We start from the raw sequence: 26211 nt of genomic DNA, 5'->3' as shown, positions 1-26211 counted from the left end.
ACAGTGTGCAATATGTACTGCATACTGCATTTGGCAGGAGTATGCAGCGGGCCAATTCGAAAACAGCCATTGACTCTTTATGAAGCTTTCTGTTTCCACACGGTTCAGGTAAAGATAAACACAGTACGAAAGCACTTCCGGTTTGCTCGTTTCAAAGTAAAAGTCCACATTAGCATTTCTTTGGAGAAACTCCCTTCGTATGGACATAATGCTTTAATTTTCAAAAGCTCGTGTCACGTTTCCACTATCCACTGAATTCAGTCACTTGTAGGGAGTTTTAGTGAGGTAAAACTTAAGAGCTTTGACAGCAGGGAGACAAAACCAACACATTGCAAACTCATGTCTGGTATGAAAGCTGTTATGGAGGCAACAGCTGCAAGCAGCAAAACCGTTTGAAAAACGGTTACTGCACACGAACGGCGAGGAGCACTCATAGGGAGCGCTGCAGAACTGTGACGTCACACTACCAGGGTGGATCAAAACATGGCAGCCTCCTGGTGAGTTTAAAAGCTCAAATTTACTCAAAATGCAAATATATCTTGAGTTTTTTAGTTAAATATACATACAAGAGATACAAATATCTATCCAACAAGATGAACTTGTCTGATCATGAAGGGCTCCTTTTAAGGAAAACTCCCCATACAAAGCATTTAGCAAGGGCAGGACTTGTCAAAAATTTGCCGAAGGTGGGAACTAAGGTTCCTCCTGTCACATTCATGACAAGCCAATCAGAGCAACGAGCCATAGTGTACGAATGGCGGAGTTTGTCCGTGGCTGAAATTCATGCTGAGGGCTGTCGGTAGATTCCTTTGCCAAGAGAAGCTTTCTTTATGACTCTTTGCTTGTTTTAATAAAGTAATGTGGTCAAGCTCTGATTAAACTGCCATTATACTTCAGCTAGATCTGAGCCGAATGCTTACACTGGTGGCAGCCGTTACTTCTAGTACAACTTGACCCTACCTTTAGCTACCGCCTCGTTCTACGATTGGTCAGAACCATTTCCAGGTCTGGCACAAACGTTGTAGATTGGAGCTTTGTGAGATGGTATCGCCTGATGACAGACATGGAGTCTGGACAATCTATCTTCTTTGCAAGGTTAATGTATCTGGGCATTTTCACTCTAAATTGGAGGAACGTTCCTCTTTCACACCAGTCCATTTATCACTGCACCTGCCCTTTTATTTACGGTAAGTTCTCTTGAATATTTTCAGCTGTGTTCACACATCAGCTCAGCCTGATTCCTGAGGGACTCTGTGCTAATATGCTGGTAGGAGAATGTGGAGATAAAGTCAGAGTGAAGAAATGTGTCTGCTTGTGTGCACCCCATCACAAAAGTTTAAGAAGTGTGGTGCATGTGTGAGAAAGGCTATACTGATGTTTGCATGCATATTCACTGCAGATGGGTTACAGAGAACTGCATGTCTTTCGTTGTTTTACCTGTAATAAAAAAGCTGATATGTATAAAGGGCTGGTTGGAGAGGGATACTATCATTCTCAGAAATGATAGTGAAAGGACAAAATAAACTCAACTGCATTATTTCATGGTTCCTTTAATGATTGTTTTCTGTTGTTTAGACAACCCATAACACAAAATAAAGTTTTCTGTACCATCCAGGTCGAGAGGTTTTGTTTCTGTGGCAGCCTGGCTCCCATCCACCAATCTGAGGGCAGCGATCCCAGCCCTCCCAGGACGTCCGTCTCATCCCTGAACACAGTCCTGGGACCGTTTTGGAGAAGGTCAGTGAGCAGCGTGTTCAGCAGCGGAGCCTCAGTGTACCCGTCGCCCCCTTTGTCTCTGAATGAATGGGGCTGTCTAATTACTGGAGCAGCGACTGGGGCCGCCAGCCTCATTTACAAAAGACTCGAACACGCAAGTTTGGTGCCAGAGCACAAATCAAAGCCAAACGGGTGATTAGAGAAGAATGTGGTTTATGTACAATAAGACCTCCTTTGTTTATTCTGTGATGAATACAATTAGGCAAGAATGTTATGTAATTATCCATGAGATCTATTAATCTACATTTCATTTCAGAATGTCTTCAATCATCCCTCTTTACTGTCCTGCTTAAAGTGCAAACCAGTGAGTCTGATCAAACCATCTGATTACAGAGACTCTTTGCGCCTTTGCAGAGTTACTGCAAAGAGATTTGATGCTACAGGTTTGAAGCCTTCACATGAGCACACTCTCTATGTGTGCAGGATTGTTGACAAAAGTGTGAAACTGAATTTTCCCTTAATAGAGTAATTAATAACGATCTAATTAGAATTTTAAGTCACAACTAAAACTAGTCTGTCGAAATTAATCACACTAATTGACCCTTTGCTAAGCCTCGCCCTAAAATGGCCATTGTCCAATCCTAGGTTAGCAACTGTAACTATGTACAGGAGCCATGACGAGCTTTCAGCAGATGCTAGCGTACCAAAGCGGCAAGCTTAGAGCAGGGGGTTCTCGACCTTTTCAGCCTGTGACCCCCAAAATAAAGGTGCCAGAGGCCGGGGGGCCACCACTGTACCTGAAAGTGGTTGAACACAACTATGCACATTATAGAATGGTCATGTGCGGACAAGACCATCCATGAGGGGGGATGACTTCAGGATGAACTGGCAAAATTTTGGAGTGAATAAAGGTCAGGGTCATTTGACCTCAAGATCAGGCTTTGTCAAAAATATCTGCATAAGAGAACATGCTGCTGGGATGTAATCAGTCTTTAGATGAGTGCGCTAAAAGATGCAGAACCTTCATTGGGACACACACTTTATGGACAAAAGTATTTGGCCACACCTTTTGATGTCTGAATTCAGGTGTTTCAATCAGACCTGTTGCCACAGGTGTATAAAATCACCTAGCAATGCAGTTTCTATTTGCAAACATGATCCCAAGTGTCACTCTGAAGAGCTCAGTGACTTCAACCCTCAAGCATCACTTTACTACCCTTTAAAGCCGTTAAGGACAAAAATGTCCACTTCCAAAAACTGCTATAAAAACTTAACAGATTAATATTTATGTCTGCTTTTTTTCTTGCATAAATCTCTTAAACAACTTCAGCTGTGCTCAGATCTACCAAACACTCAATAATTTTGAGGATTTTAACCCTTTAAATGCCAGTTTAATTACTTAAATGTTGTTGTCAATGTTGTTTTTAAGAAAAAAGCGAAAAAATGTTATATCTTCCTTACATCAAATGTTGGAAGCCTTCAAGCTAAATCCAGCTTGGATATGTCAGTGATTATACAAAACATTGACTTTGATGCATTTTTTGTTTTTGTGTAGCATCCGTTTTAAAATTTACTACCCTTTCAATCATTAAGGACAATATCAAGTGACTCTAAAGGATAGAAAATTTTAAATCTGATGCTACACAAAAACTAAAAATGCATCAAAGTCAATATTTTGGCTGATGTTTCACATAACCAGGACTGATTTAAAAAAAACACCCCCCACCTCCCAACGTTTTTTTTCTGGAAAATAATTAATGGTTTGTGTGTTTTTTAGAAAAAATATGACCATCCTGTAATCAAACTGGCATTTGAAGGGTTAAAATCCTGAAAATTCTTCAATAATTGATTGTTTTGATTGGAACTGAGGTTGATCAAAAGATTTGACCAAAAAACACAGAAAAAAAAATACTATTTTATTGCTGTTTTTGGAAGTGGACATTTTTGTCCTTAAATTTGAATTCAAAAATTTGCCTAGAAAGAAACTTTGTTGCAAAAAAATTAGACCATATGCACGAACACAGCCAAGATGGTGAGCAGAGAAAGAGGAAAAATTTGCCTAAATGGACAAAAATGTCCCTAGTGATGCCTGAGGGTAAAACGTGGTACTGTGGTGGATGACACCTTTGCAGTAAGTCAGTGAAATTTCATTCATCCGTATGGAAGAAGTTAAACTACTACAACTTTGACTCATTGACTTCAAACTCATGCTCTGTTTGAGTTGATTCATGATGATGGTTTGGTAAAAATCTTCCAGCTGTTTATTTCAGTGAACAGGAAGTTCAGAGGTCAGACAGTGCCGGATCAGACCAGAAACCCTCAGCGACCTCTTCTCTCACTATCGCTGAGCCTTGCCATGTTGTCTATGGTACTGTAGCACTGTTCACTGCAGCAGCCAGCTGAGAGGAAGACTCCCATCGTCGTCATGACAACGGGAGGCGAGGACAATAGCGTGCTGTGTCCTCCCCGGCTGGGCGGTGTCCATGATGACGGAACGATGGCGAGAGAAAAACCAACTGAGGTTTGTTCTGAGAGTGACACAGCAAATTATCTGCTATCAAGCAGGGAGTAGTGGGTTTTTATTTCTGGTGAGTCTGATGAAAATATAAGCTCAGTGACTCCTCTTCCAACGCCAGCTTCTCTCTCTGAACCTCTGAGGAAGACTGAGCTGTTTGTTGAACCTGCTGAAAGTGTATGAGTGTATGAGGACCTGTTGTGTTGAGTCTGAACTGTATAAACAATAGTGACACTGTCCTCTGGTTAGGCCATGATTATGACTTTCATTCTGCTCTCTTTAAATAAACATCCTTCCCTCCAAACATCTACTTCCAGCTGTTTGTCCTCCCACAGTGGCATGCTTTAAGAAAGTTTTAAAGTAACTTTTATGTCTGATAGGGTCAGTTCAAGTTGGTCAGGTTTTAATGGAAACTCAAAGTGAAAATATGTAAACATTGTATGCACAGAGATTTCTTTCTTTTTTTTTTTTTTTTTTCCTAGCCGGCAGTATCCACGGGGTTCAGGGTATTTCTGGCAGATCCATTTCCTGGTTGTAACCGGACACAAAAATTGGGAGAAACAAGACGTTTTTCTGTTAGTTTTTTTTTTTCCTTATTTTTTTTTAATACTGGTCACAAAAAATAAAGAGTAAAAACACAAATCACAATATTTTAAAAAAGGTTGTGGGGGGGGGGGGGGGGGGGTAAAATTTTTGTTTTACTATTCCTTTATTTTGTTTTCTTCATACTTGAGGGAAAGGAAATCATGTGACACATTGGGAAAGGTGAGCTTTTCAAAATAAAAGCCTCCATATCAAAACAAGAGCAATCCATGTTGTTTTACAATGTAATGATAGGCAAAAATGCTCTGTATACAACGTATGATAAATAATCAAAACTGTAAACGTACTGGTGATTAAGTGCACTGCAATTTTATTATCTTTTATTCTCATTTCAGGTCCATACATAGCAGGTCTTTTACAGCATGCATTTACTAATTGTGTGTTTGGTGTCAGGTTCACAACAACTATAATCGAATATATATATATATATATATATATATATATATATGTAGAGTGCTAACGGTTCCTCACAGTTCTTGATGTTCCACAACCCTGGGCTGGGGCTGAGGAGAGGAGGGAGGGCGGCCAGAGTCAGTGTCGACACATTTGACATGTACGTATGTTGCTCAGCAACCAAGGTCGAGCTTAACAGCATGTCTTTTGTCTGGGCCTTTGCACCCCTGGTAATACGTCCAGCAAACCCCAACATTTCAGGTGATTAGAGCACACACACAACAACCAGGGGGTTGTGGCAACCCTTCTACCCACCCTAACAGTGCCCTAGGCTATGTTTAAACGCCACATCTACCCATAACTCTGCCCTAAAGCTGTGGTTTTTGTTTTGTTTTCATCAGATTATTTTCCCATGCCCTTGGTAATGTACAAAGACATCCAGAGCATGGCCTGGGTTGTGTCAATCCTCCTTCCCGCCCAATGGGGCCGTCAGGTGGGCGTACTCGCCATTACATGCCTTACTTCAGCCTCAAATTTCAGCCCAAACATGCCTAAAACTTCTGCACAGTACTATTTATATATTTATATTGAAATAGACATATGGCTCTTGTTCTGACATGGAGGCTTTTACTTTGAAATGCTAATCTTTCCCAATGGGTCACATCAGTACCTCCTCAAGTATTTCATTAAATGAAGAAAACAAAATAACAGAATTGAAAAAAAAAAAACAAAAACAAAAACTGGACCCCCTCTTTTTAAACACTATTACTTGATTTTTTTCCTTTTTATGTTTTTGTGACCAAAATAAAAATAAATAAATAATTACGTTTGGAAAAAAAAACAAAAAACAAAAAACGGAAACAGCTCAGTTTTCTTTTTTTCTTCCATTTCTGGTGAAGGCCGAAAAAACAGAATAACGACAGTTTCTCCCAATTTTTGAGTCTGGTTTCAACCAGGAAATGGATCTGCCAGAAAACACACTGACTCAGGACTCCATCAGTGCAGTTTTAGCAGAAGTGTCCACATCCTGTGAATCTGCTTTTCAGAAGTCTATTTGCTATTATAAGCTTCCTGTCTTGATTTAATAACAATAACACTGATAGAATAAAAGATTAGCAGTCTGTATGTGGTGTTTTATTTTGAAAGAAAACAGAGCATCGTGTCGATTTCAAAATAAAACATAATATCGACATAAAATCAAAACAGGAAGCAAATTAAGGACAAAGAAACCCTGTACAGGCAGAGAAACATGCAGATTGTGTGTTTCCTTTATGCACGTGTGAACTTTGTGGATTCCAAGCAGAAATGAAGATGAAAGATCTCTGCACACATGAAATCACCTGTTAAAATGTCCACTGAGGTTCAGAAAGGAATCTACTTTAAAATATGTTTTCATTAAAGTGATTTTCTCTTGTGGCTAAAAATAAAACATTACATACTGAGCAAAGAGGATGGACACACTCATACAGCCAGGACTGATTTACATAACAGCATTAACAGCCATTTCCAATATATTACTGTATTTCTCACAGACTGACTCACACAACGTAAAAAAAAAAGATCCAAAAGGAAGAGAATTTCAGGAGCTGTTAGCAGCCATGGTGGAGGAGGATTTAATGCCAGTTATCAGGGTAACGCTTTATTCTAAGGAAAAATTACTGCATAATTCCCTTAAAGAATCAAATTTAATCCACAAGATTGTGAACATGAAATGAAGAGACTGCACTTATTACTCATCTGGGACAAATAATTCAGATCAGAAAAAAGGCTCAGCAATTCACGTCACTTCAAGCAAGGCTGGACAGACATAAATAGAGCTGTGCTTTTAGGATCTGGCTGCAGACCTCCATGATGGGGCATTTAGGGATCATCAGCTGCAGACCTAAACCGTGGGGCAGGAAGTGACACAAAGCCGGGACCAGAATGATGTACTGGATGGCGTATATTTCCTGCTACTCTATCAGAGGTTATGCTAAAGTGGTTCTTTTTCAACACAGCAGAATTTTATCAATAAAGATAGAAAACTTACTGAAGGGGATGAATTTGAATTTAACCCACCACAAACTAAGGAAAACCTCAACAAGAGTTGGTATGTCACTTCCCAGACTTCTGACAGACTTATAAAATGAAGCGTTACCCCTCTAGAACTGGAGCAGGAAATCTCCCAGGGTCCACATCTGCTCTCAGCCTCTGCCAAATACAGTGACAAAAATAAAACAGAGTGCAGTTTTATTGAAAGTACAGGTGAGTTAATGTAAAAGAACTAAACAAATAAATGATTCTAACTTAAACTGTGTTCTTCTTTATATATAAATTCTGTAAACAGTGAACGGACAAACAGCGCCGCCTTCAGTTTGTCGGTAAACATCAATGTGGTCAACAGTTTGAGGTCCAACAAATTCAGGAATTACACCCTGATTTGTCGACACTGTCTTCAGCAGTGCGTCCCCACTGCGGCATACCCGGCAGATGTGGACGCCTCCCTACGGATGGTGCTGAACGGCGACAGCTCAAGCTCCGTGGTCGTGCACTCGTTGTCAACATCGCTGGTGGCGGTTGCAGGGGAGCGAGGAGGCCCACATTCCTCACAGCAGCAGCAGCAACAGTCCAGGAAAGCTCTGGTGAACGGCTGACACAGGCAGAACAGCAGCACCGGCGTCACCGCCGACTTACAGAAGAGCAGCAGCTGGCTGACCAGGTGAAGGATGTCCAGGGTTCGCCTGGGAACGCCAGCCGCCATGTAGGCGTTGATGATATTGCAGATGTTCTCGGGGATGGTGCAGAAGCCGTAGAGGATGGCTAAAGCCACCACGGTGCAGTTCATCTGACTCTCCAGCTGGATCTGCTTCTTACTGCCACGAACGCAGGCTTTCTCTGCTTGGCGGATTTTGCGAGCAGTGACGAGCGAGCTGAGAATGGTGAACAGCGTTGGCAGACAGAAATAGCAGCCAAAGTACCACCAGAGGCGAGCGCCATCGTATGTGAGTCCCAGGACGTACAGCGTGTCTGGGAGGTCAGTGGATATTCGCACAACGCAGCGCTCGCAGGGTGTCACATCAGGCGGGTCGCCATCCTCGGTGACCAGCTGTCGGATTAAAAGCTCGGGCAGCGCTAGCAGCAGAGCGCCCACCCAGATGACGGCCAGCTTGGCTGTGGTGGACGCCCAGTTCTCGATCATCTCGTAGTACATCTGCACGTTGGTGGCAGCTCGGAAACGATCAATGCACAGAGCGCAGAGTGTGAAGGTCGTGACACCGAGGGAAGCCACCTGAAAGAGAGAAAGTCAGGTTACATTTCACACTCTAAGCTTTCTTACATTCATCAGTTTCAGCTCATTTTGCTCAAATCAACAGAGATGTGCCTGGTTTAGAAACATCAGAATCAAAGTTCTGCTTTTTTGCAGATGATGTGATTCTGTTTGTTTTAAAGAACATTATTTAGAGCTGGTACTTTGGCTGTCAGCAGCAGGATATAAGGGGGTTGGAATGAGAGTCAGCACCTCTATGGATGGGATCTCCTCCAGCAAAGGCGTTTAGATAACTCTGGGACTTATCTGTGTTTTTTGGTAATGTGTTTTGTGATCAGAACTAACTTTTTTGATGGATGTGCCCTTTTCCTTGTTTCTCACTGGCGGATCCATCATGCAAAGCTCCCGTCTGAACAGTTTGGGCCCAGTTAGAAAGTGACAGAACCAATCAGCGATGAGGGGCAGTACTTTCAGGCAAGGCGTAGTTGTGACGTAAGCAAACAGCAACAAGAGGCCAGTGCAGTTATGGCGGGAGAGCTTAGCGTGGATGCTGCGAAAGCGCCAGTTTTATCAGAACTTGACGACATTTCTTCATTTAAAGAAGAACAAAGAACAGCAGTGAGTTCTTTTCTTTTCAAAAACGATGAAAGTTCACGTTATTCCTCAGTAGCTGCGCAAGCACACCTTGGTCGCAGCTACGTCACAGGTTTTGTTGCTCTGATTGGCCCATATAGATGAGACAGACAGAACGTTCATCCAATCACACTCCGAGTATTTTTCATAGCCTCTGCCCTTTCCCAAACACTGTCTATGGAAGGCTTTCCAGATGGATGTCTAAAACAAATCCATCTGGCTTGTCAAGTTACACTTTTTTATGATTTGGTATGATACACCCAAAAACTGATTTATTGATCGATTCAAAGATGGGTTGGTGCACAAATGGGTAGGGTTTGGATTCTGGCCAATCCATCAGCTTTGCAAGGTTACAGTGCCTATGAAAAGTATTCACCCCCTTGGATGTTTTACTCGTTTATTGATTTTATCACTCAGTCATGGCCAATAAAACATGCCTTTCTCTGACAAACAAAAAAATCCTCCTTAATGTCAAAGTGAAAGCAGATTTCTACAAAGTAATGCCAATTAAACAATATTGTAAGGTAGAAGGAGTGACTGAATGAGTAATCACCCCTAATTTAACGGAGGCTAATCAGTATTCTTGGCTACCATTACACCATGAAGACAAAAAAACACCCCAAGCAAGTCAGAGAAAAGATGACTGAAAAGTCTAAGTCAGGGGATGGATACAGAAATATTTTCAAAACTCTGAACATCCCCCAGAGTTCAGTTAAATCCTCATGAAAAAAATTGAAGGAATATGTCACCTGTGTAAATCTGCCTAGATCAGACCGTCCTCACATACTGAGTGAGCGTGCAAAAAGGAGACTAGTAAGAGAGGCCACCAAGACACCTATGACTACTCTGAAGGAGTCCCAAGCTTCAGCATCTGAGATGGAGAGACTCTGCAGACAACAACTGTTGGCTGGGTTCTTCACCAGTCAAAGAGAAAGACCGTGTTGAAGAAAACCCAGATTCAATCTGGACTAGAGTTCACCAAAAGGCATGTGGGAGACTCCATGGTCAAGAGGAAGAAAGTTCTTTGGTCTGATGAGACCAGAATGGCAAAAACACACCATCCCCACAGTGAGGCATGGTGGTGGCAGCATCATGCTGCGGGGATGCTTCTCAGCAGGAAGGCTTGTAAAGGCAGAAGGTAAAATCAATGCAGCAAAATCCAGGACAATCTCATTCAGTCTGCAAGAGAATTACGCTTTTGAGCAAGACAATGAGCCGAAGCGTACAGAGAAAGCAGTTAGTTGTTGCTGCGACTTTTCTGCAGTCAGAACAGCATACTTCACAAAAGCAGTGTTTATCAGAGAGTAAATATCAGACAACAGTGCTAACTGCTTTTAATCACTTGTAAAGTTTTTGCCGGTTGTTTTAAACATAATTTGACTGAACTAGTCATCATCCAACCACAGAAGGAAAAACTGTAATTATCTGTAGAAAGACTTGAAGACATAAATCCTGGCCTTAAGTGAACTGTGAACATACGAGAGTGGAGCAGATCATTAAGAGTGTTTTCTAACATCAGGTGGTTCACCAAGTTCACCCACTCTCTCTTTTCTCCCTTCTGCTTCGTGCCGTGCGTCACACACCGTGTCTGTTGTGTCTCTGCAGCTGTAAACACTTCACACTGTATGAAAGACAACAGACGCATACATCAGCTGTTTGTGCGCTGGGAGAACAAAGTGTTACGCTGATGAAGAACGACTGTCAGAAACAACTCTAGTCCTGATGTCATCTTCTTGTTTTGTTGGCTCCACAAATGTTTTTCTTCTTCGCCTCTGGGAAAACCTGAGGAGGTTTTTGTGATTTGATTCAGATTTTCTACAGTTAAAGTCTATATTATGTCTCTCTACACCATAATTACCATGAATCCTCTCCTCTAAAGTCAGCTTTCAGGCTTCTCTTCTGTAATCCTGCAGCCTGAAAACTGTGATTTGTTCTCCTTGTTTATAGAGAGTGTTTTAGAAAATCTGAAGCCGGACTAATATGGGGCCTTCTATATTTAGCTTATGCAATCATAACAAGTGAATTACACTCATAACATCTCCTTTTAGGAGATGCTATGAATGTAATTCAAAGCAAGACAACTGAGACAAACCCATGAGACATTTTGGGGCTTTTTTAGGGGTTTGGATCTTGCTATTGTGGCCAGCCTCAGCATTTGACCTCACCTGTTACCTGTTGTTGCTATGGGTGAATAAATCATCACCTAGCGATGCAGTCTCTATTTACACATTCCCACAGAAACACTAAAATCTTGTGGAAAGCTTTCCAAGAAGAGTGGATGCTGTTATAGCTGTAAAGAGGGACAACTCCATATTAAAGTACATGTATGTCAATGCAAAGCCATAACAGTCTCTGCTGGTGTGACGATCAGACATCTGAATAGTTTTGTAGTGTAGCTCATTTTTAATGCTCACCTACATCGACTACACCTTGAAGCCCCTGGGAATGAGAGACATTCATCTACTTTTATCTAATGCAATGTTACTCAACCCTGCTCAACCAAAGAGCCGAATTGTTGAAAAATACATTTGCAAGAGCCACAATCTAAGCGGTGAAAAGTGGCAATTGAAATAAGTTAAAGGTGGCAAAAGTGGTCATAAAGCACAAACACTGGGAGAAAAGTGGCGAAAAAGGGCAGAATGTAGCAAAATTGGTGGAGAGTGACCAAAAAATAAGTTAAAGGTGGCAAAAAATGGCAAAAATCAGAAAAAAAGGTGGGAAAAAGGGGCACAAATCTGACAAAAAGGTGGGGAAATGGGTAAAAAGTGGCATATAATTGCATAAGGCAGCTTAAATGGGTGAGAAGTGGCAAAAATATGGGCAAAAGGGGGCAAAAATTGCAAAAGCATGATAAATGTGTCAAAAATGGGTGAAAAGTGACAAAAAGAAGTGGCAAAAAGGGGCAAAAACCCTGGGGGTAAAGTGGTAAAAAAGGGGAGAAAGTGGTAAAGGTGGGTGAGAAGTGGTAAATAAATGTGTTACAGGTGGCAAAAATGGTCCAAAAGTGGCAAAAATGAGTGAAAAGTAACTAAAATGGGCAAAAATCTACAAAAAGGTGGGAAAATAGGCAAAATGCATCACAGAGTAGCAAAATGGGAAATAGGTGGCATTTAATTGCAACTTAAATGGGCGAAAAGTGGCAAAAAAGGGGCAAAAAATTAAAAAATTGCGAAAAGCAGGGTAAGTGTCAAAAGTGACTGGGGACCCCACTGTACCTGAAGATGGTTGAACACAGCCATGAACATTCTAGATAGTCATGTACTGTCAAGGCCGACCATAAGGGGGGAAAAAATGGGAGAGCTTTCTGGGGCCCAGCCAAACCGGGAGCCAGCAAAATCATGGTCCATTGTAAACTTAAGCTGTGGTATTTTATATTTAACCTGAATAATAACCACTCTTATCAAAGAAACACATTTAAATTCATTTGTGTAGTAAGTAGTCCTCTTAAAAAATTAAATCCTTCTGTAAAAAAACAGAATTAAAATATGTTAAAAATAGCTAAAATGGGTTAATAATGGCAAGAAATGGTGGGAAAGGTAGTGAGATTAGATTTTAAAAATAGCCAAAATGGGTTAAAAATGCCAAAAATTTGATTAAAGTGCAAAAAAAATAGCCAAAATATGGCAAAAATGGGTTAAAGTGGCAAAAATTGGCATATTAAGTGGCTGGAATGATGTTAAAGTGGCAAAAATAGGTGGAAATTTGAGTATATTAAATTGTGAAATGTGGCTTAAAAATTGGAAAAGAGGGGTTAATAGTGGCAATAATATGTCAACAAACCAACAATAGGATGATAGTTGCAAGATTCTGTTTAAAAGTGGCAAAAACAGGCAGAAAAAAAGCTGTGGAAAGGGTTTAAAATGGACAAAATGGGTTTTAAGTTGTAGAAGTGTGTTAAAATTTGGCATAATTGGTGTAAAGTGGCAACAGTGTAATTCAAACATGTGCTTAGTTTTTTAAGGCATCTGGAGACCCCACCTTAGTCTCTTGCAACCCCAACGTTGAGAACCCCTGCTCTAGGTTTTCTGTGATTCTGCTCCATTGAACATAAAGAGGATGTCACATCTGCAGCCCAGCCTGACCTCTTTGCCTGACCAAGCAAAGAACAAAAACACTGAAGTGTCAGATTTATAGCTCTAAAATGTTCTCAGAAAAGGTCATGGCTTTAGCCCTCGCTGGTACCCTTAGAGGTTAAGCTATCTGCTGTATGTTAGTATCAGAAAAGTCTTTCTGTTTGGAGTGGTGGTTACAGGAAAAACACACCTCTGCCTTGTGCTGGGAGAAATAGTGAACGTGTTAAATCTAGAGAGGCAGTAAATTACAACTGCAGTTGCAAAAAAGTTGGGATGCTGTGCAAAATGTAAATATAACTGAAGCAATGATTTGTAAATCTAATAAATCCATATTTTTTTCATAGCACAAATAAGTTATTTTATAAAAAGTAGGGACAGGGCAACAAAAGGCTGGAAAAGTAAGTGACACTAATGAAAAACAGCTGGAGGAGCATTTTGCAGCTAATTAGGTTAGCTGGTAGCAGGTCAGTAACATGACTGGGTATAAAAGGAGTATTTTAGAGAGGCAGAGTCACTCAGAAGTAAAGATAGGCAGAGGTTCACCAGTCTGCATGAGATCAGGAACACTTCCAGAAATCACTGTCTTTCAACACAGCTGGCCGTGCCATCCACAAATCAAAGTTAGAGCTGGATCATGGAGAGAAGAAGCCACATGTGAACAGGATCCAGAATCACTGCTGTCTTCTCTGGACAAAGCTCATTTAACATGGAGTGAGGCAAAATGGAAAACTGTTCTGCGGTCACATGAATCAAAATTTGACATTCTTTTTGGAAACAACAGATGCCGTGTAATTCAGACTAAAGAGGAGAGGGAGCATCCAGCTTGTTCTCCTGGCTCAGTTCTAAAGCCTGCATCTCTGAGGGTATGGGGTTGCATTAGTGCCTATGGTGCAGGGAAAGGCACTACCAATGCTGAAACATAGAGAGAGGTTTCAGAGCAACATATGCTCTCACCCAGACAATATCTCTGTCAGAGAAGGCCTTGAGTTTTACAGCAGGACAACGCTAAACCACATACCACATCCATCACGACAGCATGGCTTCACGGGAGAAGAGTCCAGGTCCTGAACTGGTCTGCAGTCTAGACCAGTGGTTCTCAACTGATCCGGCCTCAGCACCCACCAGTCTGTCTTACAACAAATCACGACCCAAGTTTCCAAAAAAATTTCAACAACGCATGTTTGGTTGATTGAATATGTTGCAGTTTGGAGCAGGATTGGACCAAAACACCTGATATAAAAAAGAAAAGAAACAAAACTGACACATTTTATTCCCTCTTTCCCATCATTATGTGTCAATTTTTGCCAGTTTTTCAGAAAACTTTTGAAATTACTTCATTATCATGGGAGTGGCCATTTATTGATAAAAGAAGAGATAGATTAATTGAAATATTGATCAAACATTTAAATTGACCCAATTTCACAGTGAAACAGGGTAAAATAAAAGGTACTGATGTATGTCCAACAAGGACTTCAGGAATTTTGCCACATTTTTCTTTAGACACCTAGTCGTGACCCACTGAAAACTGCTCCATGACCCACCAGTTGAGAACCACTGGTCTAGTTCTTTCACCAACAGAAAACAGCTGGAGCATCAGCAAAGGAAAAATCCAGCAAAGATCAGGACTGTTTAGCAGCTAGAATCCATCAGACAAGAATGGGCCAACATTCCTCTCCCAAAACTCCAGCAAACGGTCTCCTCTCATCCCAGACGTTTCAGTTTCTTTGTGAAACAAACAGTTAAATAGTTCATGATTTCTCATCTGTTTTATTACAGAGGTGTAGCAGGTATAATCACATAATAAAACACAACGTTAACCTGAATTTCCAACTATCCCAGCAGAAATGCACGGCAGCTTTTGTGCACAAGTGCCCCATCACATACAGGAGGTTTCCTTTATATATTTTTTACCCCTGCCCCACAAACATCCAGAGTCTGCCCTGAGTCTTCAGCCAGTTTAGCATGACCGCTTCGGTTGGGGAAGAAAGCTTGAATGTGCAGAGAACCTGCAAACTCCACACAGACAGGAACCCACCTGACTGGAGGATTCAGACCTTGCAATGAGGCAACAGTGTTACAGCCTGCACCACTGTGTAGTTGATAAAGCAAGCATATTTTTTTTAAATTAAGGTGTAAAAAAAGACAGGATCATGTCACAAGTTGCAGGCAAGTTCCTTCACACTGACTCGCTCTTACTGTTCCAAGAGTTGCAAACAAATTTGTGCAATTTAGGCAGTGTTTTCTCTCTTTTCTGCTCAAAAATATGAGTCAAGTTTAGTCTGTTTCTGTGCTTCTCAATGTCACTGATCAGTAAAATGAGGGAGATTTTAACCTTTTTGAAACACATGGTATTTAAGAGATAAGAAAGGGTTCAAATATGGTTTGGTTTTAACTAGAATCATATCAAGAAATGCAAAAATGTTGCATGCAAAGTGAGGGTGGGTTTGCACCATTTCACTGGGTCAATTTTCCTTAATGTATAAAACAATTAGAGGTCATGAACCCTTATTTAAGAAAGGCAAACAAAGGGAGTGAAAGACATAAAGAAGATGGCATCAGTTGTAATCTCTGATGTCATGTAGGCCAAACAAACAAAGAGAGCTGCAGCTGCTAAGAAGATTAAATCTGACCTCTTACATAGTCTTTACATCTAAAAGCTTTTGACCGCTACAGGAACATGCAAACATGTCAACCTGATGTTAATATTTACATTAAAAAGTCCCTGAGACTGCAAACTGTCACAGAAGCACTTGCATTATGTTAAAAACTATACAAATACAGATTAGCCCTTCCTTTGATTTTTGCATGTACCAGGGCTAGAGTGCTGTGAAAGTGTTTCCCCTTCCTGATTCCTTTTTTCTTTGTTCATATTTGGCCTACGAGGCTAAAAGATCTCAGAAAGCAACACAACATGGCGCCATCAAAAGGAAAACAGATGAGAAACAAAGTGATTGACATCTATCAGTTTGGAAACGGTTACAAAGACATTTCTAAGGCTTTGGGACTCCAGTGAAGCACTGTGAGAGCCATTGATTTAACAATAAGAAAGAGACTGGGTAAAAATGGCATCATGGGAGAGTCTCAGAAAGACACAAAGGCTTGTCTCACATTTGTCTAAAACATCCTGATGATCCCCAAGACTTTTGGAAAATGTTCAGTCTGCATTCCAGTCCATCTGGAGTAAAACTAACACAGCATTTCATCAGAAGAACATCAGACCAGCAGTCAAACATGGTGTTGGTGGTGTGATGGTCTGGACCAGGACCTGGACCACTAGAACCATGAATTCTACTATCAGAAAATCCTGAAGGAGAATGTCCAGCCATCAGTTCATGAACTTAGGATCAAGCACACTTGGGTTATGGAGAAGGAAAAGGACCCCAAACACTCCGGCAAGTCTACCTCTGAGTGGGCTGAAAAAGAAGGGAAGGTTCTGGAGCGGCGTAGTCAAATTCTGAACTTAAATCTGATTGAGACGCTGTGGTGTGACCTTCAACGGGCCGTTCATGGTGGAAAATCTTCCAATGTAGCTGAATTAAAACAATTCTGCAGAGAAGAGTGGGACAAAATTCCTCCACCGTGATGTGAAAGACTCATCTCCAGTTTTTTAAAATGCTTGTTTGCAGTTGTTCCTGCCATGGGTAGCACAACCAGTCATTAGGATGAAGGGGAAACGCCTTTTTCACATCGAGCCAGGTAGGTTTGGATGGATTTTTTTCCCCTTAATAAATGAAATGATCATTAAAAAACTGACTTTTTTGCATTTACTCAGGTTTTTGTTTGATGATCTGAAACATAAGTTTGACAAACATCCATAAAAATTGGAAATCAGGAAGGGGGAAATATTTTGGCTCTTCAAACAGGGAACACTTGAAACTCAGTGTTTTGGAATATCTCCCATAATGCCTTGACAACTGTGACATAAATGTCAAAAGAAGTGAAGAAATGTAATTTGCTAGTTATGCCAACAATATTTTATCTTGATTTAAAATTGTGCGTTAAAATGCATTGTTTCAGACAAGACTTTAAAAAGAAATTGCTCTGCATAGAAATGTCCAATACCTCGGTTGTACGGTGTTGAAGACTACAGATGAAGAATCAGGAACTTTAAAGGTCACCGCCTTTGCAGAGAAAAATTTCACCACTATCCCTTCTAACACATTTCTGATGTGCCACACACCAAAAAGCATATAAGAGCACCATCATGCAAAATGAAGCATTAAAATTCAAAATCTATTAAAATTTAAGCCCAACAACCTTTGATTTCAATATTTTATCACCATAAAACTGTTAAATGAAAAAAAGCCATGAAATATTCCAAAGCCTTTTTAAAGTCTACATGAATGTCCTACTGCTTTCCTTTGAGGACCCTAGATCAGAAAATACAACAGTGAGTCTGACTGTCACACCAACAGAGACTGTGATGATGTTTTAGTCAAACACATGTACTTTAACAGAGTTTCCCCCCTTTACTGCAGCTACAACAGCCTCCACTCTTTTTGCAAGGCTTTCCACAAGATTTTGGGGTGTTTCTGTGGGAATGTGTGCCCATTCTCTCTATAGAGCATTTGTGAGGTCAGGCACTGATGTCAGACCAGAGGGCCTGGCTTGTAATCTCTGCTCTAGTTCATCCTAAAGGTGCTCGTTGCACCCAAACTCATCAAACCATGTCAACCATGTCTTTATAGTCCTTTGTGCACTGGGGTACACTCATGTTGGGATAGAAAAGCACCTTCTCCAAACTGTTGCCACAAAGTTGGATGCATGGCATTGTCCAGAATTTCTTGGTCTGCTGAAGCATCAAGATTGGCCTTCACTGGAGCCCAAAGATAAGGGCACAATGCAGTCAGGCAGGTGATGTTCTCCCAGCATTCACGAAACCCAGACTCACCCACCTGACTGCCAAACAGAGAAGCATGAATTGTCTCTCCACAGAACACGTTTCCACTGCTCCACAGTCTCCATTCATGAAGCTCCCACTGCAGTTTTTTAGCTAACATTAATGCCAGTGGAAGTTCAGAACCCTTCAGCTATGAAATCAGCAGAGCGTTAGTGACGTTTACACACCATGCACCTTAGACCTCGCTCTGTGATTTTACTTCCACTTTCTGGCTGAGTTGCTGTTGTTCCTAAACTCTTCCACTTTCTAATAATATCACTTACAGTTGACTAACATCTTGCTGGGACATAGGTGGCATCATCCACACTTGAGGGCACTGAGCTCCTCAGAATGACCCATTTAGGATGAAAACATTTGCAAATGGAGACTGCATGGGTAGGTGATGGTTGTATACACCTGTGGCAGCAGAATTCAATAATTAACAAGTGTGGCCAAATACTTTTGTCCACATATTATATCCCCACTTTATAAAACCAGCTGATAAGCTCTGCTGAGTGAGAAAAGTGAAAGAAAACCAAGGAAACCTTGCTGTAATACACTCCTGGGTCCTTGTCATCTCTCTTTTTCCTTGTTCCTTGTCCACGTGAGTGACAGAAAGGAAGGAAGGAACCCAGGGGAGGAGGGGAACCGGCTGTCAGGATGATCCCATGGGAACCAGTGTAATGGAGCTGATTGGCCACTGATGCTTGGCTACATGCTGTTAGGACACAGTGTGAAACATCAAGTTCTGAAAACTGGTTCCACGTTGCACACTTTAGCTAATGGCATAGCTTCTGTCGTTTTAACCTAAAGTATGCAGTGTTACTGCAAACAGAAGCCCGTTACAGCTTCAACCAACAGCCATGTGCATGCAGAGGACTACAACAACAATGGCCGACTGCTGAGTTCTGTGTGTGCTGGGACATTTTCTTCTGATTCTCGTTAACAAACGCTGCTGTCCTGATGAGGAGAAAACCAAACATGATTCCATCTTCACCTGGTCATTTTCATGTAAATGGAGCCCTTAAAATGAGATATTTCTGACTAGAAATAGACCAAAAAATTCATTAAGAGTTGAGTTTGGAGATGGATTGCTCATAATACTGTGTTGTTATTTTTATCGTACTCACTGTTTGAATCAGGGAGCTGTTAGTATAGCTTTAAGGGTGACTATAAATCTGATTGCCAAATCAGAGTAGGAAATTATTGACTCTGATTTTGTGTAAGAGAGGTTTCTTTTTAGGATGTCCTACAGCAGGGGTCAGCAAATTCATTCACAAAATGAACCAAATTTAGTCTCAGCAGAAACTCTGGGGCCGGACTTTCAAACAAAAAAAATGTAGATAAATATTTTGTGCTCATTAACATGTTATTGTGCAGCAGGCCACAAGAAGACAGGCCTGCCCACAGGATTGGCAGGGCCCCATGGACCCTCCCCATTTGTGATGTAGCACCAGTATTAACTCATTTTGGGCACTTTGAACCCCTTTTTGATACTTCTTGCCCCTTTTTCCCATTTTTTGACATTTTTTAACACCTTTTGAACCACTCTGCCTGCATGTTTATCCCCTTAGTGTCACTCTTTTCTCAATTTTAGCCACTCTTTAACCCAATTTCATGACCCTTTTGCCATTTTAATCCAGTTTTTGCCCCTTCTCTCACATTTTGCCACTCTTTAACCCCTTTTTGCAACATTCTTGCTAATTATTTCCACTGTGTGCCTCTCTTTAACACCTTTTCACTACTTTGCCAGGCTATTTTTGCTATATTTCTGCCCTCTTTTGATAGTTTAAACCCTTTTAAACCACTTTTCCTGCATGTTTCATCCCCTCTGTGCTACTCTGTTATCCATTTTTGCCACTTTTCTTATTTTTTTGCCAATTTTAACCCATTAAAATGACTTTTTTGGCCACTTTTAACCCATTTTTGATACTTCTTTTCCCCTTGTTCTCTCTTTTACCATTTTTTGCAACATTTCAACCTTTTTTCACCTCTTTTCCTGTAAAATTTTTGTCCCCTTGTGCCACTCTGCAACTCAATTTGCCACTTATCACCCATTTTTGCCATTCTGTAACTCCTTTTCACAACTCTATCTGTCCAATTTTGCAACATTTCTGCAAACTTTAACCCTATTTGATTTATTTATTTCATTTTACTAATAATGGCTGTCAAGTACATTTCTATAAAGAGTGATCAAATGTTAAAACTATTTCAATATTAATCATTTTTGGGTTGGATTTAACAGGCAACAACATCTTCTTTTCCTTCTTTTCTGGATTTAAGGGTCTCCTGGGGGCTGGACAGAAAGGTTTAGGGGGCCTGATATGGCCCCCGGGCCACCAGTTGATGATCAGTGTCCTACGGGGTCTGTGGTATCAGGAGTATTTTTGCATCTGTGTTAACCCTTTAGTGCTGTGAGGTTGAACACTAATGTGAAGCTGTAACAGTCAGGGTCCCTAAAGATGCTGGATTGGTCAAATTCCAATCAAACTGAGGAAATCCTCTCTGTACAGAGCTGTCTTTGTGCATGGAGAAGCTTTTTTTGGTTGCGCTTGACTGTTTGTTACAAACCCAAATGCAAACTATACTTTTGGTACATTTTAAGATTTTCCTTCTACACCTGGAAGTGACAAAACTGGAGAAAGATGCAAAAAAGAGGACCAAACAAACAAACAAAAAACACCAAAACATATCCTGATCTAGTCTCAGACCTTGTGGTGTTCCCTCAGATAAAGACCGATCAGAGGGGGGTTGTCTTTCCTTAATCTCAGCCTCTATTAATCCTGATCTTGGCTCTGATTGGTCAGCAGGTGTCGTCCTGCTCTCTGCTGCCTGATGGGATCTTGATCAGATTAGAGACCCCTCACATTAGGCGTCATTAAATCTGATTTAAGCCCTCACTGCAGACTAGAGCCTTGGCCCCCTTTGGACTACTGAGAGCTGCCCTGCTATCATGCAGAGGGATATTTGTCACAAAAACCCAACTTTTAACTTTATTAACAAGAAACTGATCAGAATTTAACCCTGTTAGGAAGCTTTTAGTGTCTTTTGTTGAACTATCAATAATTTTTTTTTACCTTTCAGTAACATTCTTATTGCTAATGATGACTAAAGACATCAGGAATCGTGATTTTCTGCAGGTTAAGTCTTATTTTCTGTCTTTAGTTCAGTGCTTTCAGAAAGCATTCACTTTTTTCAGCTTTGTTCTGTTGCAGCCTGATGCTAGTCACTGCAGAACACATGAAAGCCTGCTTACAGTTTGCAAAAAACCTCCATATGAAGTAGGCTTTCATGTGTTTTGCACTGAGCGGAGCCGTCTGTTAGCCATTCTGACATAAAGCCCAGATCAGAGGAAGGATGGTTGTCCTTCTGGAACGTTGTCCCATCTGGAGCTCAGAGTGACCATCAGGTTCTTGGTCATCTGATGCTCAGTTTGGCTGGGCAACCGGCTTTTAGAAGAGTCCTAGTTGTGCCAAACTTCTTCTATTTGAGAACCATGGAGGCCATTGTTCTCTTAGGAACCTTCAGTGCAGCAGAAATGTGTTTGTAGCCTTCTCCAGATCTGTGCCTGTCAACAATCCTGTCTCTGAGCTCTGCTGGAAGTTCCTTTGACCTCATAGCTTGGTTTTTGCTCTGATATATCACGTCCAATCAGATTAATTTACCACATGTGGACTCTAATCAAGGTTCAGAAAGACCTCAGCTACTTTCCAGGGAAATAGGAGGAACGTGAGCTACATTTACAGTGTTGTTGTAAAGTCATGATGGGGTACTGAGTGTAGATTAATGAGCAGCATTAGACTGCAATACTTTCTGAATGCTCTGTTTACATGAGTTCTCTCTCACTTGGACTTCTTTCCAACTGTGAAGTCAAATGCATCAAATACAAGTTAATCCAGAATAGAGCACTGACCTGTGACACAAGAGCTAATATGAGCGTGCACACCACCCTAGGGTGGTGAAAGAGAGGATCTGATCTTCACTGAGAGCTCTTTTCTACAGACCGCAGGTGTATGGTTCTGTCTGGTAGAACTGTCTGGTGCAGTGCTTCTAAACTGGTGGGTCTGGACCCATAAGTTGGTCACGAAGCTCTTTTCAGTGGCCAGAAAGATCAATGTGTCAAAAGTCTGCATGGAAGCCCTTAGTTGACTTTAGTAAATTCCTACCTGCATTCTGCATTTTATTTTTAGGTTTGCCTACAAAGACAGGTACATGTCAGTGTTAATCTCAAGATTTCTACATATTTATCTCTTTTTCTTTGGATAAGAAAGCTGTTTTCCTCACAATTACGAGGATGACCTTTGATCAATTACCAAATTTCATGCTTTCTTCAGAAAAAAAAGAGTGAAATAGGATGTATGCATGCTTGTCCCTCTGTAATAATGTGCTTTCAAACATGTTTGTTTTACCAGGTCTCTTTGCTCAAATATGTATTTTCCAAACTGTGACTTAAAGAATTTGGGTCATGATGTGTCTGAAGGAGGTGGTGGTGGGCAGGGGTGTAGCTAGGGATTTTGGGCCCTGTGAAAAAGTGTTACACAGCTCCCCCTTAACTGGCTAGCCAAGCAACAGACGTTGCATCAGTTTTTACAAATGCCTGAATTTTAATGTGTTGCTGAACCATAATTTCCCCATTTATGAGCAATATTTTCCCTATGGTTAAACTGAATCTACTTCTATTATTTAGCAGCACTGGACTATACCATGTGGACATTTTTAAGGGAGTAGCAGAGGCCCCCCAGTTTTTATTGTACTCTATTTGACACAAATTTCATGAATTGACCAATTCATTTTGCAGCTTTTGATTCAATAATGACACTAATTACTGAGAAAAATAGATAAAAACACACTTTCATTGCAGGATTCTCAAGGGCCCCTTCCTACTGTGGGTCCGGGTGCTTTTTTCCCCCCTTCTGCTATGCCCCCGGTGGTGTGTCCTGATGCCTGAAGGCCCAAACATACTCGGGCAGAATGTACATGGAATGGACTCCACGGAGGTCCGTGCGGACTCAAAGCAGACGTCTGCAAGGCCCGTGAGTGCAAAGCTCAAATTCTACAACCGCGCGGACTCCGCTCCATGTACTGGTGTCACACAAAACACTGCTCGCCATGTATCTTTCAAACTGACCTGCATTGATTGTGACACCGACCTGCATTTTGCACTTGTTTTTCCACATCAATACTTCGCAAGAAGCTGGGCATTCTGTTTACACGACAACGTTTTCAAGTGAAAACGCAAACGTTTTGTAGCGTTTTGGCTGTCCGTTTACACGGCAACAGCGTTTTGGTGCCTGAAAATGGAACTTTTTGGAAATGGGCTGCAGAGCGGAAGTTTGTCAAAACGCCCTCATCTCCGTCTCCTTGTAAACAGGGAAACTAACACTTTCTGAAAACGGACATGCGCACTGGGTCTGCAGTAAATATCCACGCAGGAGTAGGCTTATAACGCATGTGCGGGACGGGAAGCCCAAAACAAAGATGGCTGACTCCAGTGTACCGTTTGTGCTCCTCACTCTTTTGAATTTAACTGTACTTCTCCAACAAAGTGTTGGTTTACTTTAAAATCACTTGGCTCAGCGGAGATGTGTTTGGTGCCTGCACCAGATTCTGACTAGACCCATATGGGTCTAGTCAGAATCTGGTGCGGGCACAAAAATCACACCGCCATCTACTGGCCTGGCATGTACACTACATAATTTTGGGTGTTTCCCGCAGTCTAGTGTGAATGGAGATCGTTTTGAAAATGTTGCCGTCTAAACGTGGAACTTTTTGGAAACGAAAAGGAAAATGAAGCAAAACGTTATTGTGTAAACAGGAGCAACAGCTGATGATACAAAGGTAAACTTACTGAACCACAAGCTGAAACGACTGAATCACTCTGGTTTTGAGGAGTTGGACAAGAAAAGATGAAAAATAACTTGCAGAAGTTGTTACAAGTTTGTGGCTGCTCCAAAGGGCAGCAAGGCAAATGCATTCAAAATTCACTCTCAGTGGCGTATGTAAACAATTGTGATCATAACCATCATGATGATGATTTCAGGCCTACTCTGCAGCACCTGAACCCCTCCCACCCTCTCACCTCCAGGTAAGGGATGATTCTGCACGAGAACTCCCCCAGCAGCCAGTTCTTCGTGAGCTCGTGAAACAGCACGAGCGGCAGACAGAAGAAGATGATGACGAAATCCCAGAGCGCGAGGTTAGCCAGCAGGGAGTTGGAGATGCTCCTCATGTAGTAGTTGTGAAATACGATGCACATGACGGATACGTTCCCGATGATGCCCACGCTGAAGATGACGGTGGAGAGGATCATGACGACGTACGCGCCGTAAGACTCCGCGGTGACCGGATAGAAAGGGTTCTTGAGCTGCTTCCGCCTGGTCCGAGTGTCCACGGGCGTGAACGGTGTGGAGTCTGTAAGATCTGGGAAGCTGTACTCCTCCTCCTCGTAGTCGCTGGTGTTTAAAGTGAGGGGGAACTCGGCGTCTTGCTCCTGCGCCATGGCTACAGGCAGAGCTTCGCGTGAGGCGTTTAGCGCCTCGCTCCTCTTCCTCCTCCAGGGTTTTACGCTCCTTCTGTGCCGCTGGTTTAGTCCCGTCCTCCTGGGGCTACATGTGCGTCCATTGAGAATTTGTTTTAGGACTTCTCCCGGGGGGCACCCATTCATTATTGGCTCATCTGGCGCGTCTACATTCATGCGTAAAGTTTCGGGTACATTTTGCCCATCTCCTTTACGCACAGTGCTTTGGGGAATCTCTTCCCCCAGCGGCTCAAGAGAAGAAGGCTTTACAGTATCTACCCAAGTCTCCCTTACTCTCTCTCCCTGCGACCCCTCATTGTCCTTCCCAATAAGTGTGCGCCACTCCCGGCTCTGCGCATTCCTTTCAGCGGGGTCGGACTCATAATGAGGGCTGAAAGTCGTCTTTGTTTTCTGCCAGTGGAGCTGACTCGCCACGGCTTCACTGCAAAGCCACAAATACAGAAACCGTGAGAATAAAAGCAGCATGGTGTGGTTCTGTCTAACCCGTGAAATTAAACTGGGCTGATTCCCTAAATGATTGCTCCATCTCATTCCTCAAACCAGTGCAAAATAAGCGAAAAAGTCCGTTCAAGGTGCCATAAAATCTCAGTTCCTCTTCATCTTTGCGCGCAAAAAGCTTCCACGAAGTCCTCCTTGGTGTATAAAAGGTGCACCTGTCCAGTTCGGGTGCGTCCTGGAGCGGCTCCAGCGTGGAGGCATCACCAAGAGAGAGACAACAGCAGAGCAGAGACGTCCTTTCACTGGGCTGGAGAGGCCGAGGTGACTGTCCAGATCCACCAGAGCTGTAGTAGGAGTTAAAATAAAAGTCCTGAATCCAACCCAGGCAGATCCACCTCGGTCCCGCGAAGTTCTGCCCGCTCAGAGCGCGCAGAGGCCGGCAGGGAACGGAGTGAAGAGCTGCCCGTGGAGACGCAGAGCTCCGTCTGAGAGAGACAGAGCACCAGTGAGGAGGAGGAGGGGGGAGAGGCGGGGGTGGAGGATGGGGGAGTCATCTGTCAAACCTGCTCTTATCCGGTAATAAACCGTAGAAATAACACACTCAACTGTAATCTGTGTGGATTAAAATGTCAGGGTTTTACCATAAAGATTATTTTTATTTTAAAGACACTTTAGAGACACAAAGATTATCCCTTTACTTTTGAGGGGTTTATTTTGATGGAGCCAGAAGAGTTAAATATCCGGGCTTGGTCCAAACTTAAAATCTGAGGTCTTACAGCCCTGGAAGATTTGATTTATCATGCAAATAAACGCTTGATTTTAAAAACATGATAAATACAAATTTACTAAATGCCAAAAATCTATACATCGTTATTGTAAAACCAGCAGTTCCACCTAAAAAATACAGAATTTAGCACTACTATAATTTTTAAAAGCTGAACTGCTCTTAAAGTGTCCTATGGCTTCAGATGTTGATGTTCATATTTAGTACTTATTATTATTATTCATATTTGAGTGTGTACTAAGTGGAAAAGAAATCTTCTCCCATGCCGTTGTTCTCTTTATGACCGAATAAGATTGTCAATTTTACTCTCTTTACAAGCCTTCCACGGCCGGCTGCTGAGAAGCATCCCCACAGCATGATGCTGCCACCACCATACTTCACAGTGGGGATGG

At 41.9% G+C, this 26211-nt stretch overlaps 1 protein-coding gene across 1 annotated transcript; it reads right to left on the bottom strand.

The window, feature by feature from the left end:
• Positions 1-6353: 6353 nt before the first annotated feature.
• On the bottom strand, positions 6354-25407 carry gpr37a (G protein-coupled receptor 37a). The gene is made up of 2 exons (XM_041796021.1): positions 24139-25407; positions 6354-8495 (listed from the first exon to the last, which is right to left on the bottom strand). Exons 1-2 carry the CDS (start codon positions 25126-25128, stop codon positions 7662-7664), a joined length of 1824 nt encoding a protein of 607 aa, XP_041651955.1. The 5' UTR covers positions 25129-25407; the 3' UTR covers positions 6354-7661.
• Positions 25408-26211: the final 804 nt, after the last annotated feature.

Source organism: Cheilinus undulatus, linkage group 9 (assembly GCF_018320785.1).
Source record: "Cheilinus undulatus linkage group 9, ASM1832078v1, whole genome shotgun sequence".
In the NCBI taxonomy this organism is placed as follows: Eukaryota; Metazoa; Chordata; class Actinopteri; order Labriformes; family Labridae; genus Cheilinus; species Cheilinus undulatus.
The sequence above is the reverse complement of the archived record's forward strand: the minus strand, read 5'-3'. Positions and strand labels throughout refer to the sequence as shown.

Coding starts and splice junctions, on each gene's coding strand:
- gpr37a (XM_041796021.1), bottom strand. CDS start 25,128: ATGAGATGGAGCAATCATTTAGGGAATCAGCCCAGTTTAATTTCACGG. Junction 8,496..24,138: donor GAATCATCCCTTACCTGGAG/GTGAGAGGGTGG, acceptor TCTCTCTTTCAG/GTGGCTTCCCTCGGTGTCAC.